Here is a 20,259-nt window from a genome sequence, read left to right as displayed (position 1 = left end):
GGGCCAGACAGCTGTAACCACGAAGGGGGCTTGTGCCGCGTGGGGAACTGCATCCCTGGCGAATACCTGGCCAAGTACTGCTTCGAGCCCATCATTCTCTGCTGTAAAAGTCTGCCACTGACCACCGTGAAGAGCTGAAGGTGGCCAAAAGAGCAAGCTGCAGCACGTGGAGAGCTGCAGGCTCTGCTGGTGAGGAACAGGCTGCGGCTGGGGAGGAAATCCTGTGCCTTTCTATGGCTGTGGCTTCCCTGCTCCAGCTCCCTGAGGCTGTGCATTCGCTTGTGGACTTCTCAACACATCTTTTTTTCCTTTCACTGTGACTTTTTAATGCCACCCAGGTTATATATCTGCCCCTTTTGTCGTCTGGTTGTTACCTGTCATGCCCAGGTGCGGAACTGCCTTTCTCCTTACCCCGAAACAATAAACCTGAGGTTTAGCAGAATGAGTGCCCGTCTGTGACTGCGGCTGGCACCCAGCACAGCCGCTGCTAGGGACATGCTCTGCCACTCTCCAGGAGGGGATGCATCCTTCTTCTCCATCACTTTCAGTGCAACAGATATAGCAGGGGTGTCCTGGGTTCATCCCTCTTCCATGAAGCAGCAAGAGGAAGGAAGACACCAGGCTTGCGTGCTTTAAGTGGAGGAAGAGATACGAAAGTGATGCAGTGTTGCCCTTGGCTGGTCTCCTCACCTGTAGGCTGCATTTCTGGTGCTCCTCCCTTTCTCTGTAGTCACCCAGCAACATCTCAAAGCAATTAGAATGTTTGCACCTCATGCAATCATTAAAAAAAAAAAAATTAGATTTTATGCAGCTTTCTGCACGTAAGCTGCATCAGCCAAAATCCATTAGCTGTCCAGTTCCACTCTTGGCCCTTCTGTGTTTTTGTGGCGTGAAATTTTGATCCCCCCGTTTGCCAGATTGCTCTTGGTCTCTCTTTCCAGGTAAAAACACTTCCCTCTGGGTCGATCAGTTCTGTGAAAGCAAGCAAACAGTGATGTAATGAGGGAGCTATGCCAGTTAGCTGAGGCATTGGCCAGAGCCAGGGAAAAGTCCTCCCTGGGAGATGAAATTCTTGCTGGGATGAATCAAACAGGAAAATTCCCATTGACCTCACCAGGGTCAGGACCCATCGCTAGAGGTCCAACAATGAATTCATCCGACTTGAGGATGAATTCACGAGCAGCCCAGATCCTCTCCCGGGGTCATCCCAGCGCAGGCAGAGCACGGTCCTGGACACCGAGGCACGCGGGGAGACGCCAGCGCTTCCCCGGTGCTCCCAGCGGCTGGACAGATGGACAGGAGCGCCGGCTGTTGGCTTGGGAACCGCCACTGAAAACAGATGGGGCTGAGCCCGGAGCCAAATTCCTCCCCAGCTCCGACCGACTCCAGCCCGGCTCGCCAGCACGCGCTGCTGTATGGACACGGCACAGGCAGGAGTTTAAATCGAGGCGCCCTTCCAAATCAAACAGCTCTGTTCTCAGCTTTGTCCACAAAGTTTGTGGTTCACGCCTCTTATCTAGGGACTGCTAGCCACCATATTTATAGCCTGTTTTCCTAAGAAAGTGCAGCAGATGAGCTCATGCAGCTCATCCTGTGAATCTCCCTGCCAGATGCTAGGCCGCCTGCCCCCAATAGGTTTTGAAGCAATCAGCCAGCCAAACTTCAATTAAGGTAAGGTGGAAATGCTCAGGCAGCTTATAGGCAGCATTACACCTCTGGCAGTAATGTGACAATAAATGCAAGCTGCTGCTAAAAGGCACGATCCCACTCTCCCCGAGTTGTGTGCTCCTTTGCTCACTGATCTGGCCAGAAATGATCCAAAACAAACCCCAGGAAAAAAAAAAAAAAAAAAAAAAAAAAAAAGCCAAAGATTTGTTGCTATTTCTGCATGATAAATAAGATGAATGGACATACAGGCAGGGAGAGGAAGGACCAAGGACAGAGATGGAGTGTGGAGAACAGCAAGCTGCAGTCCAGGGACTCCACAAAACCCTACCCCGTGGTTTCTTGAAGACCCATTAATTCTCCTGAGTCACTGCACCCAGTCACCAGCCCATGAGGAGCTGCTTAATCATCAGTATAAGGTGCTTTGGTGTGAGTGTATGGGATGCTACTCCAACTGATTACCCTCAGGATGGTGTATTCTGTAACCCAAGGGAAGAAAAAGGCACCTGCAGCCATGCGGACAGCCAGGGTAGAGCCTTACCCTCATGCCTGGTGTGTTGACCAGCACGAGCCTCCCGAATAACTGGAGATGTTAGCTCCCAACACATGGCTGAACAACCCACTCACTGGAATTTGTTTGCTGTTCCCAGGCAACACGGCAGTGTTTGTTTAGCAGAGAAAATAAATCCTGCTTTTAAAATGCCATTGTTAAAAAGAGCTGTGTAATCAGCACCACGACGATGGTCAAACAGAGTTCTGTGTGGGCAAGGTGAGCTTCATACTTGTGGGCAAGTCCCTCACGTCCTGGGGACACAGGTCTGGCACCACATCTACCAGCCCAGTACAGACGTCTCAGGTGCCCCAGAGCATCCCAAATGGTAAATGTCTGTTTAGGCAACTGGAATGAAAGCTAGATCTCCACCAACTTCACTGAGAACTAAGACATCTCAAGGACTTGAAGACCTATGTGTTCTGGATGTATGTAGTGGATGCCCAGTCCCTGGAGGTGTTCAAGACCAGGCTGGATGAGGCCCTGGGCAACATGATCTAGTGGGTGGCATCCCTGCACGAGGCAGGGATTTGGGACTAGATGGTCTTTAAGGTCTCTTCCAACCCAAACCATTCAGTTTTGGGTGGCTATGACTCACCAGATGTTTGTAGGCCTGAGCACGCATAGGATTTTGGCATTATCCCCCAAAATCTCCAGCAGGCTCATGGTGGACAGGAGGCATGACAGCCTGCTGGGCAGAGGTTCACACCAGAAGCTTCTCTTGCAAAGCAGGACTGGCACAGGGTTATTTAGGAGAAGTTTGGAGGATCAGGAAAGTCTCCTGAAATGTGCTGAGGCCTTACTGCTCATGGCCTAGTCATGAACAATAACTGTGGGGAAACCAGGGGGAGCCAAATTTAGCAATTGATTTTATGATGGCATGATAATTTACCATATAAAACTTCTCTCCCCAGAGAAGAAAAGTCTGAGTTGAAGGAAAGCTAGGATAAATGTCACAGATGTGTTGTTCTTACTGTACCTGAGGCCTTCCCTCATGGCCGCGGTTATGGCAGGAGACAGATGGTCCCTTGGTTTGGTGAGGATGGATGTCATTGCGGTCTGTAATGAAAACCTGCCCACGGCCATGGGGAGTTTGTGGGCCAGATCTGATCCCAAGCTGAGCCTGTGGTCACTTTTTCTGAGGTTCTGTACTTGTGCTTGTTTTTCTCAGGGTTTGATGAAAAAGGAGGATGGGGAGGCATCACAAGATTGTGTTGGGCTCCAGGAGACCTTCCAATTGCCGAAGCGTTTGCCCCTGCAGATTTACTGCTGTGGTCATCTGCACTGCTGTAAATATATCCCAGGCTGAATTTTAAAGCCTGGGCTCTCCAGGTCCTGATGGTGGGGACTCCCTCCCATTTGGGGTCCTGGGGAGGATGGGGATTGACCTGACTCCTCCCCAGCCCCCCAGCCCCTGAGACACCCAGGAGCGAAGTTCTGTTACTGAGCATAAACCATCCTTTGTGTGTTCCGGGCTCTGAGAAAAAAACACATCTGTTGGCAGGTTTGGGAGTGAGGAAGAGGTGGAGAGGCTCGACAGAGGCTGAGTTCAGCACGACGCAAGGACCACGCAGGAAGGAGCAAGCCCAGCTGCCATCAGAGCCATTGCCTGGGGGACAGAGACTTCCTGCCCCCAATTTCTGGGGGAAATCTGCTTTTTTTGGTATCGGCTGGGTTTGGCTCCTTTTCCCAAAGCATGCTCACCGCAGCTGCAGGCACCAAGCAGTGCCACCAGACGTGCAAAGCACCCCCAGATTTCCAGGGCCCCTTTCCCTTTTCCCAAATCTTGTTCCAGGTTGCACATGGCCAGTTGACATCGCATGTTGTTTAAACATTTGGTGTCCCATGACCCAAAGTCCAGCTGGCAAAGGGCCCCTTACTGCACTGTTTGATGAAGGTGATCCTTGTTCCCCTCAAGCAGCCTGAGTTTTACAGTTTGCACCCAACCTGCAAATAAAAGGCCATCGAAGTGACTTGCAGAGGGAAAACGGAGGAGCTAGTGATGCCCTCTGCTGCTTCACTGCTGTAAAAAGAATCCTTTGTAAGGTTTCTATTTCTTCTTCCACTTTTTTTTTTTTTTTTGTTGTTCTTTTCTGTTTATGGGAGATTTCTGCTTTCTATTTGCTTTGTGTTGTTTACTGAAGTTGAAATTCAGGTCCCATGTCTACTAATTTCCTGGAACTGACCTGGAGAACTAAAACAAACCAAGGGTGATCTGTGATATACAGGCTTTTCCTAAAGCTCCTGCTCCTGCTAATTGCAGAGATGTGCTCCAGCTTTCCTATTTAATAAATCCGTAAAGGAATATGTGGAATTGCTATTTTTCTTGACAGCTGTAAACAAAAGCTTTGCCAATGATCACTTTGCAGCCCAGAACTTGGGAAATGCAAACAGACCTTTGATTTTTAAGGATCCCATGCTTTTCAAGCTAACCTTGTGCTGCCGGGGAGTGCTGGGGAGGGGACTCTGGATTTTTTCACGATCGATTCTGTCAGTGCTAAGGACAGAGATTGGGAGCTGGAAATTAAAAATAAAATAAAATAAAATAAAATAAAATAAAATAAAATAAAAAGGCACAAAACTTTGATCCTGAAAATGTTTGGATGTGTTTTCAACATCTCATGCTTGAGCCTACAAACACGAGAAGAGCCAGACTCAGTCAGCCCCAACATCCTGGCTCCAGCAGCAACCAGAAGCAGCCTCCCCAGTGCTCGGTGCAGTTTGTTGACAAAACCCTTCTTTTTTTTTTTTTCCTTCTTCTTCCCCCCCTGTAAAATGATGTGTCCGGGAGTGGGCACATCCCAGTGCAACTGTTTGCCATCGTGTTGAAATGCACATGAGATTGACAAAGTTCCCTCCCGTCCAGCAGCATTACACAACCCCCCAGCCCTATAAATCCCGGATTTTCCCTCTTCTCTATCTCTTTACGGCCCTTCACTCCTTCCCACGGGGAACACCCACCCACGCTCAGCCATGCGGATCCTCCAGCTGCTCTTTGCAATCATTGTCATTCTCCTCCTCCAGGATGTTCCCGGTAAGGACAAAATATTTGCAGGGGTTTCTGCAGGTCTGAGAGAAGAGGAAAGGCAGCTCCCTACCCCCAGGTAGAAAAGGACATGACAGAGCCCTCAAGTCTAACCAAGTCAAGGCTGACCTGACTCTTGCTTCCCAGGAACAAATTTCTTCAGAAATTATCTCCACGAAATTCCTGGATGCAGGTGTCCCAAATTCATGGGCTTTATGTCTTCTCCTCTCCATCCTCTCACATCCCTCCCCGAAATGTTGAGCCTAAGCCAGGAGCTTGAGCTCTGCTCCTGACCAGGGCACAAGCCTGATTCCCTACAAAACAAGGAGAACCCTATGAAATCAAAAGGCATCTTTCTAGGGAAGGTAAGTGGGGGGAAAATCTGAAAGATCTTGTTTGTTTGTTTGTTTGCCTCTTTTCTTATGGGATTCTGTTTGAATAGAGAAGCTTTGGCTGGGCTTTTTGAGCTTTTCGACTGGTTTCTTGTATATCTGTGTTAGGACTTCAGGTCTCACTCAGCTCTGAGGTCACTATGTTATCACTAGGGCTATAATGGTGTAGCTGCTGTGGAAATCAACCCAGATAATCAAGAAGAGGAGAATTCCTTCCTCTGTGTATTTACACTCTCATTTAATTAACTTAAGTCCTAGGGATAAAAGAAGGAGAGGGAAGGGCTTGCCCACTCTGGTGGTGCATACCCATCAGGGCATCCCTCCAGAACCCCCAAACTTGGTATTCTTGCTATGTGTAAAGAAAAGCAGCATACACCTTCTTTATCAAAATATGATGACTTAAAATAATAATAATAATAACAATAACAATAACAATAATAATAATAATAATAATTCCAGCTCCAAAACCACCAGCTGATAAAACACCAGCTCCAAAAAATACATCTCTGACTGTTGGTGTTGCCCAAGGGTTCTGCCTCCCCTGACTCATCCAGCTCAAAGCCGGGCATTTCTCCTGGGCTGGCTGTTAGGAGACTTGCTGGGCTTGGTGTAAGGAGGTTTTCCTCCCAAACACATCTGCCCTTCACCACGAAGCCAGCTGAAGCTCCTGGTTCCAGCCTCAAGCACTGGTTGCTCAGCCGGTGACACCATGGGGAGCTCTAGGTGGGTTCCCAGGTCCGCTAAGCGTGTGTCTCCATCCTCTTTTCCCCCTGCAGCAAGAGGCCTTTCGGACAGCCAGCAGTGCAGGAACAACCACGGGCACTGCCGGAGGCTCTGCTTCCACATGGAGCGCTGGGCTGGGAGCTGCAGCAACGGCCGCCTGCGCTGCTGCAGGTGAGAGCGACCATAGTGGGACAGATCCGGCACCCTGGGCACCAAAACTGTCCGTAGGAGCTGCTGTCAGACACTGCCATCCACATCCACAGCTGGGTTGGTCCATCACCAATAAACCTCTTGGTCTTCTATATCCTCCTGCGTCTGGAGTGCAGCTGCGTTCCCCCCTGAGAAGGATTGTCCTGCCCCACGCTTGGGGTTTGGTTCCTTTGCCCACACGGAGTCATGGAGGGAGGATGGGATGCACCGGGGTGGCCAAAGCGTCTGCAGATGTGGCAGAGGACCACGGGGAGGTCGGTGTCCTTCCATGGGCCTTGCCCAAACCAGCCGTGCATCCTCTCTCCTAGACCATGCCACTGCTTGTCACAGCCTTTGTCAACCACTTCTCCTGCTCTATCTACAATTCTGGGAATCCACGATTTTGTTTCTGCATGGAGCAACTCTCATGTGAGATCTTGCTTGCACAGCGGGAGGTTTACATCAAAAGAGAAACTCCCCGTGAGGGTGATGATAAAAACAAAAGGAGTCAAAAAGAGGTTTTTTTTGCCTTCATTTGCTGGCAGGAGACACTCTGGGCTGAGCCTGGTTGTGTGCACAGGGGCAGAAAAAGAGGACCAAAGCCACCAGCAGGGCTTTGGATGGGCTCTGGATGATGACATTTAGGAAGCACTCAGTTTTTGAGGGTAGTTAAATAGCTGAAGAAATGCTGTTTGCTTAGAAGGAAAAAAAATAATGGAGAAAACTCCTGCCAGAGGAGAAATGATGGATGTGCTTGTGAAGGAGAAGGAGACCTCGGGGCCAGCAAACCACAGTCTCAGCCAGGGAGCCCAGGCAGGGTTAGGTCAGGCTTGGTGACAGCAGGTGGCAGCCCCAGCCTGCTCCTCTGTTTCTGCAGCAGGAAGGGAAGGGAAGGGAAAAGGAGGCTAAACTTTCCCTTTTCCACCCTGAAACATGATGTCTGCATGGAAACTGCCTGGTGGAGGAGCTTTGGTTCCACACTGTGGCAGGGTTGTGTCTGGAGGAGGGACAGCTGGCACGGGCTGGAAGCACGGGTAGAGTTTCACCCCTCATCCATGCAGGGAGTTTTAGGAAGTGAAAAAGAATATATTTTTGCATTTCAGACCATATCCTAGCACCACATGAGGGGCTGCCTCTTCTCCTGCATATGCTGAGCTGGTGGGTGGACGTATGAGTAGGAATGGGCTATGGCCAGGTGGTCCACGCTTTACACCCTTTACACCAGGGAGTAAATGTGGTCAACCGTGGTGCTAAGAAGGATGGGGAGCTGCCCACTATGATGTGCTCTGGCGCAGGACTCCCAGGAACAGGACATTACCTAGGAGAGGTGACACAGGGTGAGCAAGAACAGAAATGTCTTGGAAGTGTGAGGGGAGAGGGCACCAAGGGATACGAAAGTCTCCTCAAGAGAGAAGCTGGAAGGCTCATCTCCTGGAAACACCGCGTGTAGTATCTGGGGGTGGCCAAAATTCTCACCCAAAAGCTTCCTGGGGCTGCGAGACCCCCAGCTACCCACAGCAGAGACCCAGAGTGGCCAACCCACTCTGCAGTCTGCCCGAGGGACCAGTCCTGTCCTGGAGGAAACAGAGGGAAAACAGTGAAACCAGTGACTGGGCTGCACTGGTTGACACCCGGGGAGATCTGCCCCACCTTCCCCTCCATCTAAACTGCATGCTTGAAGCTCCAGAGCTGAGCTCCTCCTATCACCACGAATTAAATCAACGAGGGACGGGGTGCCCACGAGCTCCGGGGCTCTCAGTATCCGCAGCCTGGCTCCTCTCACCCCACGGGCTGCACAACCAGTGCCTTCACGTGGTCCCATCTCCTGGACGCTGCTGCTCTCCTCTGAGTGACAGTGCAGCTCCTCGGGGACCTCGCAAAGCTCAGCCAGAGGTTAACAGCCGCCCCGGCTCGCTCGAGCCATCAGCCCCATCAAGCAGATAAGGCTCCCCCGATAATGGGACCTGCCGGCAGCAAGCCTCCAGTTTTCCACCTTTTTGAAGTCTGGCCGGTGAGGTTTTGCAGAACTTTGTCCGTTTGCCAAAGTAACCAACTTCCAGCTCCAGCCTTCTTCTTCCCTCTTTTTCCCCCCTCTTCCTCCTCGCTCCTCCAAGCGCCCGCCTCTCCATGGGGCTGATAGGGATGCTGGGGGGGGGGGGACACGAGGGGCTGATGTCATTTGTTTTTGGCTCTGAGGAGGAGAAGGAGCTGCAGGAGGAGGTGAGGGTTGGACACGTCTGTCTCTACCCAGCCTGGCGCCGGGAGCAACTGGGAGCCTTCCTTTCGCAGCCGCCTCCGCGCCTTATCAGGGGCAGGATGAGATCTTGGGGACCGTGCCGGTGCCGGGGCTGTGAGGGGAAGGAGGTGGGGAGAGCCTGAATGTGAGCCTTGTGAGAAGCACACCCGGACGGACGCGTGCATGTGAGTGTGTGTGTGTGCTTGCTGCTGGAAGCCGCTCCTGGCAGGAGCTGCGCCGGGAAATTGCTCCCAGCAGGATGGAGCCAGCTATCAGCCGAGAAGAAAGCGCCTCTGTGCCCTGTCGCCCTGCTTCTGCTGAGTTTAACCTCTCCCGTTCCAGGCAGGCAACCTGGAAAATCCTACGGGACTATCTGCGAAGGGTTCAGAAGGACCCCTTGCCATCAAAGGAGGAGGCCAAGCCCTGCGGGTGGAGGGAGGGAGGTGGTTCCCTGCTCAAAGTGGGGCTGGAGGTGCTCTCAGGCAGGGCTGGCTGCAGATTTACCATGGAAATGGTTTTGAGATGGAGCATCAGGTCCTCCTCCAAAAGATCTTGGCAATTCTTTTCCATCTTGGGACAGAAAACCTTCATCCTCCATAAAACAGCAATAACCCCTAACGCCACTCATTCTTCTTCTCTCCCCAAAATTAGGGTTTGATCAGAAAATAAATCAATATTTTTAGATAAACCCCAAATCAGTCTGTGCTTCCTCTCTCCTACAATACTGCCATGGGGAGAGAATAGTCTTTGGGACGTGCGAGCTGCAGCCCAAGGAGAGAGGCAGCCCCAGAGAGCCATAATCTCTAAATGTTTCTAGCCGTGCACCCAATTGGTAAAATATTTTTCAGCGTGAACCTCCAATATGCATATGTTTCTGGATTTATGACATTATCTACATATAATACTGTACTACCATATTGAATACATTATCAAACATACATGAAAATATAAATTAAAAAAGGATGAGATGAAATAAGCATTAATTTTATTATAGTATTTTATTTATTGGTGGTGTGAAAATATTTTCTTCCTGCACCCCAACAGGTTATCTTGTCTATGACCCACTTTGGAGACCCTGCTCTAGAGGAAAAAGGGGATTTGGGACTACAGCCCTCAAGGCATGGGGCAGTAATGTAAACACTGAGTGGTTCTCTTTCCAGCTGGAAATTTTTAAAATTGATTTTTCCACTTGGAAAAAAAGAATAGCGTTTTGAGTAAAAATCAAATAGATCTTGAAAAATTAGGAATGCTTTAAAATCTGGGTCACCTTCAGGGGCTCCTCCACACCTAGCTGCTGTTTCGGGATAGCCTTTCCCATCCCAGCAGAGCCGAGCCTCATGCGGGGTGAGCGATCCAAATACCTACAGCACAAAGGCCTCCATTTCCTCTGGCCTCCCTGGCTCCCCTGAGAGCCAAAGGAATGGGCTCTGAGCACCAAGAATCACGTCTTACAAAAGTTTTCTTATCTCTGCAGAAGGAGAAGGGAGCCAAGCCGACCAGGCACCATGGAGACACTTGTGTCTGTTAAATGAACCCTGCCAGCAATGCCCCGGCACCTTTTTAATGTGAATAAATGGATGTCCTATTTGGATGCCCCTGTGGGAAAGGGTACGGCCATGGAGGCTGCTCCGTGCTGACCTCTCCTCATCCACGTCAGCGCAGAAGCGTGTCTGTTGGTCAGCGCCGATGGCTCGGCGTGTACCGAAGCACATTGTCCAGGCATAAATAAATGACTTCATCCTCTTGGCGAGGCGCTCGGGGCTCTTTCGGGAGCGCCACGTGGAGGAACGACAGCGCGGGGGCCACACAGCCCCGCTCTCTGCAGGGATGGAGCCGGTGGAGGGCTCCAAGACAAACACCGCTGAAAGCTTGTGGCTCTTGGCCTGGAGACGTCCTGGGATGAAATGCAGGGCTGAATTTGGGGAAAGCCCCCTGAGGAGGGGTGCTGGGTGAGCCTGTTCTCCTCTCCATCCTCATTTCCCCGTGGAAATGGGCCGTCAGCTCCACCAAACATCGCTCCTCCAACCCGCAGTGTTCAGTGGAGCAGGACCCTTCCCCAGGCCTGGGAGGGACGCGGGAGCTGTCAGGAGGCGTTATTGTCCAGATCTTCGGGCCGCTATCAGCGACTCCCACGCGCTGGAAGTGAGATATGCGTGACAACATTTTTTCCACATGCCGGCTTATCGGGGCCGAGAAGAGGGGAAGGGGCTGGGGAAGGTGATGGGGAGGAGAGGGGGGATGGAGGGGAGGTGCGTGGGTATGAAAGCCCAACCACCCTGTCCTTCGCCCACCCTGTGCCCTATGAAAGGAGAGAAAAATATTTTTTGGGGGGGAGGAATGCGTTCACAACGTAGTTGTGTTGGATCTGCAGCCTGCTGGCCCACTGGGGACCATCCTGAATTCCTTGGGTAAGATCCTAAAACCTGCTTCCTGAAAACATCTCTCTCAATTCATATGGGTGTATGTACTAATGGAAAGACCTTCTGCAAGGATATTGGCTGGGCTAGCAAGACCCCACGGGGTATGATCCCAGTCGTCAACTGCATCTCGTTGAGTTTTTTCAAGCCCTGGGAAGGCAGGGTCTTGGCCCACAACCCTGTTTTGCAGAGCAGAGCCTGAAACCTGGTTTTCCCAGTCTTTGGAGAAGACAGGGGGAGCAGAAATCCAGCACAGCTCTTCAGTCCATCGCCAGCCTCCGATCAGAGTCGGCACCACCAGGGTCACGTATGGAAAAATCTTCAAAATGCCTTCTGAGGCCAGGCAGAGCCATCCCACCAGCCACTGCCAGCCCCCAGGCCACCAGCTGGACCACCCTGAGACAAAAACAAACCCCAAAATGTGTGGGGACACATCCTGTGCCTCGAGCGTGGGAGAGGCGAGTGGGTTTTGCATGGACGAGCCTGCAACAGCAACGCTCTCATGATGGCTGTGGTCATCCTTAGCTCAATAAATGAAGTTTGTAAAGGAAAGTGGTGTTATAAAACCAATAAATACCCTTGGCAGGGCGGGTGACTCGTTTTTCTGGAAATTCTCTCCTTTCTGTACATAAGGACAATGCATCCATGTCCAGCTCTTGAGAACAGAAGACACTTGCCACCTTGTCCTTCCACTGTCCAGGAGATTGAAGAGGAGAGCTTCACTTAGCTCATGAAAGGTCTTCCAAACTCAAACACCCAAAAGATAAGTGGTCCAGCTGAGCTGCAGGGTTGGCAGCCTGGCAGAGGGCAGAGCCGCGTCCCGTTGTGTCCTTGCCCAGGCGCTTCTTGCTCTTCCCTTTGCTGTTCTCTGCCCTTGTGGCTTGTGGTCACCAAAGGGTGACCTGCTCGGGGTGGGTGGTAAGTGCACCAAGGGGGATGAAATTGGGGTAAGGGCCATGGACTGGGTAACATAAAGGCTGGCCAGCTTGCATGTGCACACAGAATTAGGAACAGGACAGAAATATATGGGCTCAGTGTCAGAGGACAAACCGCCACACGTCATCGGGAACAGAAACAAGGCAGCTCTCACACGGAGCAAAAAAGCCGTCCTTTTTTCCTTGAAAAGACAATATTTTTCAACCTGCTGTGCACATGCGTCTGTGTGAGCAGCAAGCTGTCCCCAGGGGTCACGCCACCCTAGCTGGCAGCCCTGCTCCCTGTTCCTGGGACTGTCCTTTGCACTCACGAGGTTAAACACCGGGGAGCAGAGCACGCACTGCCTTCCTCCTTTCCTTTCCTTCCCTCCCCTCTCCTTTTCCCTACAGCAATGGGACAGTGAGTACACAGACAGGCTTGTGACATCTGTATGGGGAAGGATCAAAAAAGACTGGGTTGATTTTTGAGAGATGTGGGGAAAAAAGTGCTTGTTAGCAGGGAAAACCTGACGTAGCAGATGGTAAATGCCAAGGCATCAGTGCGGCACGAAGCCTTTTGGGAACTCGTTGTGGGCCCAGCAAGCAACCACCCAGCAAAAGGTTGTGGGGCTGCAGACTTGATCCCATGGTCAGCAAAACCACCAAAATTGGGCTTCCCTTCCCTCGATAAGCAGCGGCCATAAGAGTCAGAAGTGCCTGCACATGGCTTTGCCATAAGCACGTGGGGAAGCATTTGCTGAGTGTGCCGATGCTTCTGGAGGCAGACAGATCCCAAATGAGCATTCAGCCATGATCAGCTGTAGAAATCACTTGTATGAGGCATGGGGAGAACAGACAGGAGGCATCCCCCAATGTCTCGTCCTCCTTGAGACATCCTGGGACTAAACTAGATCTTTGGACTCCTTTAGCCACAAAATCAAAAAACACATGGAGCAAAACAATTACCGGTAACATCTAACTTTCATGGTGCAGCCGATGCTGGTGCCAAAACATCCCCAGTGCTGATGCATCTTCCAGGCAGCGACACAACTGCTGAATCAAAACTCTGTGTTTTATTCCAGGCTGAGCCTCCCTGAGCCCATGTCATGGCAAACAGGAGGTCAATAAAGGCTCGCCATGGGAAATAATCTTATTTTAGGTTTGGCGCTTGTTCAGCTGCGGCGTAGAGCTGTTCCTACGGCATGTGATCTGTCACATGGAGGGCTGGCCTCCGTTCTTCTGAACGGCTCTGCAGGCTTCCCTGCCTCAGTTTACCTATCTGTAAGATTAAAGCAAAGATAAAGCAGTGTCCCAAAGCTGAACGCTCATGAAGAGATGGAGGAATTGAGGCTGGATGGGACCTCAGGGTGTCTCTGATCTTCCACTTGCTCCCGGGATAAGCTGAAGAAGATGCCCCAGGGTGTCAAATGCCATTTATTAGATTTATAAGAAATACCTTAATATATTATCTTTATAATATCTTTGCAATAGTAAAGACTATCTTGGGATGTGGACTGTTGGAGACATCTCTACCAAAGAAAGTGATTTTTGACATGATTAAACCTCCCACAGAAACATCCCGTGACCCTGATATATTTTCTTTCCCTTGAGTAAGTTGAAAAGAGGAAGCAGTCAGCATGAAAATCCCTCCATATACCGTCCAGAAAAGAAAAAAAAATAAAAATCTAAAAAAAGCTATTTTCACCTCTTACCATGCAACTTTCCTTCTCTGGGGGGGGATGTGAACTCATTTCCCTCCCCACCCACCGTCCCTGGAGAAGACAGATCGGAGGGGGTCACCCTGTCACCCTGAGCCTCCTCCTCCACCGGTCCCCAGGGTGCCCGGCCGTGCCTGCGGAGGCCGTGGGAGTTTGGCTACTGTTATCCAGCTCTTATCAGCCCTAATGTGCAGCCTGTCACCGATCCCACTTAGCTCAATGACCCCGGAGTGAGCCCCGTCTCCAGAGGACCCCGCTATCTCCGGACCGGCGCAGACCTTGGCTGGAGCCGGCGTCTTCTGACGACAGAGGAGCTGCCCCAGCTCCCCACCCTCTCCCGTTGCTTCTCTCTCGGGTCTGGCACGGGCTCGCCTGCTTGTTGCTGACTGAAATAGCAGCAGAGATAACAGCCCCGGGCGGGGAGGCAGCGGTAAAATTTCCATTCACAAAACCATCCTCCTCAGTGCCCTGGGGAGAACAGCCTGGCCACCGGCGTCCCCTCCTCCCCATCTTCTCTTCTCCCTCCATCTCTCATGCCTTCAACTTCAGGGTCTCCAGCCTTACAGGTAGGGAAATGGGGGTGTGGAGATGTCCGTGCTGGAGCTGGTGGCTGCCGGGTTCCTGAGCTCTCTCCCAGACCCACAGTGTCTCTGTTGAGGCAGGCTGGAGGCCTGTTTTCATGTGTGGAGTTACCCAGATTTTCTTTTTGGAGGCATTTTACCACCTAGAAGGCCACGAGGGAGCTTGTCCTTCCCCATCCCAGGCACCTCCACCTCATCTTTGCATTCCATGTCATGCCCACCACGTGGTCTCATGTCCACCTCCAGACCCATCAGATGAGGACACACAGTACCCGTCCCTAGGGACTGCTTGGAGATACCCAGATGGATGCCGAGGGATCACACAGCCCCTGGGGTTCCCTGACTGCTTTCTCCCCTTGGTTTGACCAGGCTCACCACCACGTGTTTGTGATCCAACCCACCTCTGCTGATACCAACTGGAGACCTGTGGCCAATCTCTTCCTTCCCTCCTCTCCTCTTCTCAAGGCTGCCCAAGCCATGTCTGGAAATGTAGTTTGGCTACCATAACACAGATGTTGTCGCCACATGATGTCCCATCCTGCTCCAGAGAGATGGGACCCAGATCATCCCTCCTACCAAGGAGGGAATTAAACAAGTGTCTTTCTCCACACTCCTTAAGGACTAGGCCCTTGCTCTCAACCCCAACCAAGGAGCACTGAGCCTTACAAACCTTGGGCAAATTTTGTCCATCAGTACATGCCAGAGACCATTCCCAACAACAAGCTCTCCTGGAGTGAAGAGGTCTTAGACCTAACACACTCCCAGCAGACCATGAGACTTTCGAGCAGTCCAAAAGACTTTCCTGGCCTGCCTTTGTCTTGGTGGCTTCCTCTCTGTCTGCAGTAAGAGAATTTTAATTTCCATCCTTCCCTCCATTATTCCCTTATATTCCTCTTCCAGCTTCTTCTCCTTATCTCCCACCACCTTCCTGTTTTTCTTCCTTGCCCAGCACCCTCCAGCCGCCCCGGCTCCTGGACCATTGGCTTCTTCCTCCAGCCGGTGTCCTCCTGGAGATAGCCCCAGGCCTCCCCAGGGACCACAGGCGACCCACGGGGCCCCCATCAGGAGAGGGTGGTGGTGCTGACCCCATGCTGAAGGAAATGGTGCTCGAAGGAAACAACAGCAGCGGGCTCCCGGAATATCTCCTCATAGGGCTACCCCAGGGATGCGGAGATAAGCAAAAATAAGCCTCCTTCAGGGAGGAAAGAGGAGGAGGTCAGGGCTGTTCGCCTGAGATGTTTGTACATAAATACCGGTCCTGGCTTTCCCGACAGGATCCTGCATCCTTTTCGGAGCGGGGATAATTTTTATTCAGGCTCTGCTCACCTTGGGACGTGCAGCTTGACATCGAGGGAGGAAGATGCTCCAAGCCATGGGGATGACATTAGGGGGGGCAGGCCCCGATGCAGCCATTCCCAGCAGAAGAGCCTCACTTTTTTTGGTGTTTGTTCCTTGGGTGGGTGCCAGTTCAGGGTTAGGACCTCATTTGATGCTGGAAAGACTCAGGCCTGTGAGATGGGGCCACCACTTGCCCCTCGGGTGAGGCCTACAGGCTCTTGGTGGATGTATGGGGCCAAGGTGCCACAGGCCCTGTCCACCACACACCTCGGTGGGCTGGTTCCAGTGGCCTATGGCTAACAACCCATTTCAATCTAGCTGAATTGCTACCTAGTCAGCTAGAAAACACCCCGACTTCTGACTTTCCTCCCCAAAAAAGACTTCTCCAAAGCCCCATGACAGAGTCTTTCTACCCTGAAGTCTCAGTTTAAACACGTGCATCTGATTCTACTGCAATTAGCACAAAACACATTCACTGTTTCCATCTGCTCTTCCCAAGCCGAACCTGCTGCCCTCCTCTCACTGAATTTATCAGATATTTGGCTGGAAAGCACTTCAGGAGGCAGCGGGGGTGGCGAGACCTTGGGAATGAGCCCTGGGAGGAACCCGCAGCTGCCTGCTTCCCCCGTGCCGCTGTGGCTGTCACGAGATGCTCTCCTGGCTCCCCCGGGTCATCCCACCGTAAAGCTGCTCCTCATTAGCTCCTGCTCTGCCTATCTTTTCTTTTCAGCACCTTTGTGTGCACAGCCAGCTGGGCTCATCATGCAGGAAGCCTCTCAAACCCTCACCATCCTCATCTCCAGCTGGAGGTTTCCAGGATCAGCCAGTGCCACGATTCCTTTGCACAGGAGATGGACTGGAGCAAGTCATCGCCCTCCTGCCCCTCCTTGCTGTCCCTGTAATCCTGTAGAGACATCCAGCCGAGGATGGCAATGCAAGTTCTTGCTGACGAAAGCGAGGCTTGTGCATTTAAGTACCTAAAAATATGTCGACACCTCCACAGAAACCTGTGACAGTGAGACACGAGAAGAATAACGCACAAAACCTTTCCGAGGTGGTGAGAAAGGACAGCATGCAGCTGCAGTTTGCTCCCCACTTTTCTGCATCCCTTGGCAAGACCATTTCCCAGCTGGAAGCCCCAGCCAGGAGGCACTTGCCCAAACCTCTGTTTGTAGCTGCAAGGGTTGAGGAAGCTTCTCGAGCACACGGGCTCCTGTTAGGCAACTGGGTGTGCAGCAGCAGGGGTTCAGTCACCCTGCCGCTACAGAGATTTTATGGTGCTCAGCTTCCTATTAATTCCTGATGCACATGTTCCTGGCTTTTTTTTTTTTCTTTTCTCTTTTTTTTTTTCTAGTGCGTTTTATTTATTTTTTTTTCCTTTCTGTGCTGTGCTGAAGCAGGGCTCCTTGCTTAGCAGCCAGCGGGCATTGGAGATGCTCCCACCAATTTGTGCTGGGGTCAATCCTTGCTGGGAGCTGTGACACCAGCAGGGCTGGGACTTGATCCAATCCCTCCTGGAGGCACAGAGAAGGATCCTGCAGCTCTGTGTCATCCAGGAGATGGGATGAGAAGCAGCAGACTGTCCCACCTCCCTAGGGGAGCCATTCCCAAGCATCCATGGGTTGGAATGACAGCAATCATCCCCCAGCAATGAGATCTGCTCCAAGATGGGCCCTTTTGTGATTCCCTGCAGCACTTTTTTCTGTAGTTTTCTGCACAAATTCCTCCTGCATTTTTTAAAACCTTTCCGGACCACCAGGTGGCACCAAAACCCAGCCCAGCCCGCAGCAGCTTGCTTTCCCCTCGGGTCTGGCCTCATCCTGCAAACCCTGAGGTCCCCAGCGGGCTGCTGCTGGGATGGATGCGCATGGGCTCTGTCCCCGCAAAGCCTCCCTTCCACCCGTGGGAACCTCCCCGTCAGCCTCTGCACAGTTTTTTTTCTAAATAAATTAAAATTAAAATTTCCTTAGGTGACTTTTAAGGCCCCTTACAGCCCAAATTGTTTTGCGATTCTATGATTCTGTGATAGGAACAAGCCCATCAGCCAGGAGGCCAGGTGCCCACCTAGCTTAGGGTCTTGTCTTGGCCGTGGCCAACCTCTGAGCCTGCAGAGAGAGGCAAAATTATTAAAATTATTAAATACTTCCCCCAAAGGAAGAGGGGGAACAGGCAGAGCTGCTCTCGATGGAGGACACCGGAGTGCCGCTCCTGCAGGAGAGCAAAGGACACAGGAGGGGATTTTGCTTTATCCATCCCAATGTCCATGTTTGAAGTACCCACAGCAAAATGCTCTGCATGCAAATTGTCACAGCGTGTGTCAGTGCCTCAGCTGCTCTCTCACTTCTTTTTTGCAGTTGATTTCCTCCTCCGGGGCCAGCTGGAGGTTTCTGTCAGACATGAGAGCAGTCCCTTCCCTGGTGCCTCTTGTGCAAGCCCACCATCTGAGCAGGGGCTGACCGCAGGAGGACGAGGAGGGGAAGCCGGCTCTCGCTTCCCATCACAAGCTGGGACAGACGGACGGAGATTTCAAAGCACAAGCTCAGCAAGTGCTGGAGGGAGGAGGTCAGGAAGAGGTGCACGGGGAAAGCAGCTGACATTTGGCTCACACTAAACCACCTCTCCTGAGTTTTCTGGGGATCGGGGTAGGGTATGAGTAAGAACAAAGGCAGGCAGGTCCCACAAAGGGAAATGAAAGCACAGTGTCTGCCCCAAAGGGTTTCAACCTTCCTGACACGTGGGTGGAGAGCATGTGGGAAAGGTGCCCCAGAGGGCAGGTGTTTCCCGAGAGGGACATCATGGTCAGCCTGGGATCCTATCACCTGCTGAAGCCCCAACCACAGGAGCAAAGAGAGGGCTTTTTTCCAAAAAAGCTGGGGCAGCAGCCCCCCCAGAAAAGAGCGAAGCAGTTCCCATGGATTTAAAACTCACCCCAAAATCCATCCTGGACTGCTAAACACAAAGGCTCGCTGATGGTTGTGCTTGCTTGAAGTCAAAGGAGGGGAGATACCAAAGGGAGATGATGAAGCAAAAGAATATTTTCCATGTTTTACATACAAAATGCCAAAAAAAAAAAAAAAAAAAAAAAAAAGCTATTAATGTTTAATTTAGATGAGGATTTTGCCTTGCCAAGGATTAAGTGTGCCCAAAAATCAAAGTCCTGGCAGCAGAGCCGGAAGGCACCAGGAGCAGAAGCCTGGAGTGGTTTCTGCTTTCATCCTCCCCTCTGCCCATAGCCAGATCCGTGCAGAGGGACAGAGAAACACAGAATCCCAGAGTCATTAAGGTTGGAAAAGCCCTCCAAGATCACCTGGTCCAACCATCCCCCTACCACCAATGTCACCCACTAAACCATGTCCCTAAGCACCACGTCCAACCTTTCCTTGAACACCCCCAGGGACGGTGACTCCACCACCTCCCTGGGCAACCCGTCCCAGTGCCTGGCTGCTCTTTCTGAGAAGAAATGTCTCCTCATTTCCAACCTGAACCTCCCATGGCACAACTTGAGGCCTCATGAACCTCCCAGGAACAAATGATATTCTTGGCATTGCCTCCCCATGGGGCTCTGCTCTCACCAGCTCTCTGCTCACCCAGAGCTGGATTTGCTGCTTCCCAGCCACGGTGGGAAGAAGCTTTTTGCTTTTTGCTTATGTCATCCGCCAAAGTCACTTGATTCCTCGTGAGCTCACTGAGTCACCAGGGCTTGCACAACCGGAGTTCCCTGTTTGTGAGGATCTGCTGGGAGAAGGGGGAGGATGCTGCAGGATGAGTCCCAAGCAAGAAATGACCCCAGCAGGGACCTTCAGCCTTGCAGGGAGCTGTAAAGCAAAAAGGGCTCGGGGGGGGTTAAGGTCCCGGACTCGAGCTGCTGCTGGGCAAGCTGAAACCCAGCAGAATTAGCTGACAACCAGCATATTTGTTGATTTTTTTTTAAAGCCACATGCTTCGAGAGTGAGGGTTTGAGCTCAGGCATCCCAGCTCCCACACCAAGCTGAGAGCTGCATCTGTGTCCAGCTCCTACAGCCAGCAATTCTCAGGCAGGGTCAGGGCTTCCCTGTCCTTTTGGAGGTGAAAAACGCAGATACGTTGTCTAAAATGACCCAGGGGACCGATGTAGGCTGGCTAATTCTTAGTTGAAAGCAATAAAGCCTGGTACATGTACTTGAAGGCAAAAATACGTTTCTGTTTCATTCCTATTGAGCAGCAAAGTCCTCGGGTTGGGTAATCTGCAACGTTTTGTAGACTGGGTGCTTCATCGCCCCGTGATGGGAAGAGGAAAGCTGGTGCTGAGCTGGGCAGTGTCAGCTTTGGAGGACGAACCGTCAGCAGAAGATGCTCAAAGAGGGCTGCAGTGACACAAAGTCAAGGACAGCAATGTGAGGGAATGGGGTGAGGGCAGGAATATTAAAGATCTTCAAAGAAAATACTATAGTGCTGTTTCAGAAGTTAAACATTAGTGATTAAAAGTGGCCTATTAGGGTGAATTAGAAAAAAAATGTGGATGCACACACCCA

The 20,259-nt window shown here is 51.6% G+C and overlaps 1 protein-coding gene and 1 long non-coding RNA gene across 3 annotated transcripts in view; one reads left to right on the top strand and one right to left on the bottom strand.

The window, feature by feature from the left end:
* LOC121066879 (gallinacin-12-like) overlaps positions 1–825 on the top strand; it is a 2,495-nt gene extending 1,670 nt beyond the window's left edge. For both annotated transcript variants that reach the window (XM_040550660.1, XM_040550661.1), the window contains one exon: positions 1–825. This exon is cut by the window's left edge and continues 11 nt beyond it. In XM_040550660.1, coding sequence (XP_040406594.1) covers positions 1–138 — 138 coding nt within the window. In that variant the 3' untranslated portion in view covers positions 139–825.
* A 9,872-nt stretch (positions 826–10,697) lies between these two features.
* On the bottom strand, positions 10,698–19,398 carry LOC121066889. The gene is made up of 3 exons (XR_005818008.1): positions 19,321–19,398; positions 18,677–18,730; positions 10,698–10,916 (listed from the first exon to the last, which is right to left on the bottom strand). It is a non-coding gene; the product is annotated as an uncharacterized LOC121066889 (long non-coding RNA).
* Positions 19,399–20,259: the final 861 nt, after the last annotated feature.

Source organism: Cygnus olor, chromosome 3, assembly GCF_009769625.2.
Source record: "Cygnus olor isolate bCygOlo1 chromosome 3, bCygOlo1.pri.v2, whole genome shotgun sequence".
In the NCBI taxonomy this organism is placed as follows: domain Eukaryota; kingdom Metazoa; phylum Chordata; class Aves; order Anseriformes; family Anatidae; genus Cygnus; species Cygnus olor.
Note: the sequence above shows the minus strand (reverse complement) of the source record. Positions and strands in the feature narration are given on the sequence as shown.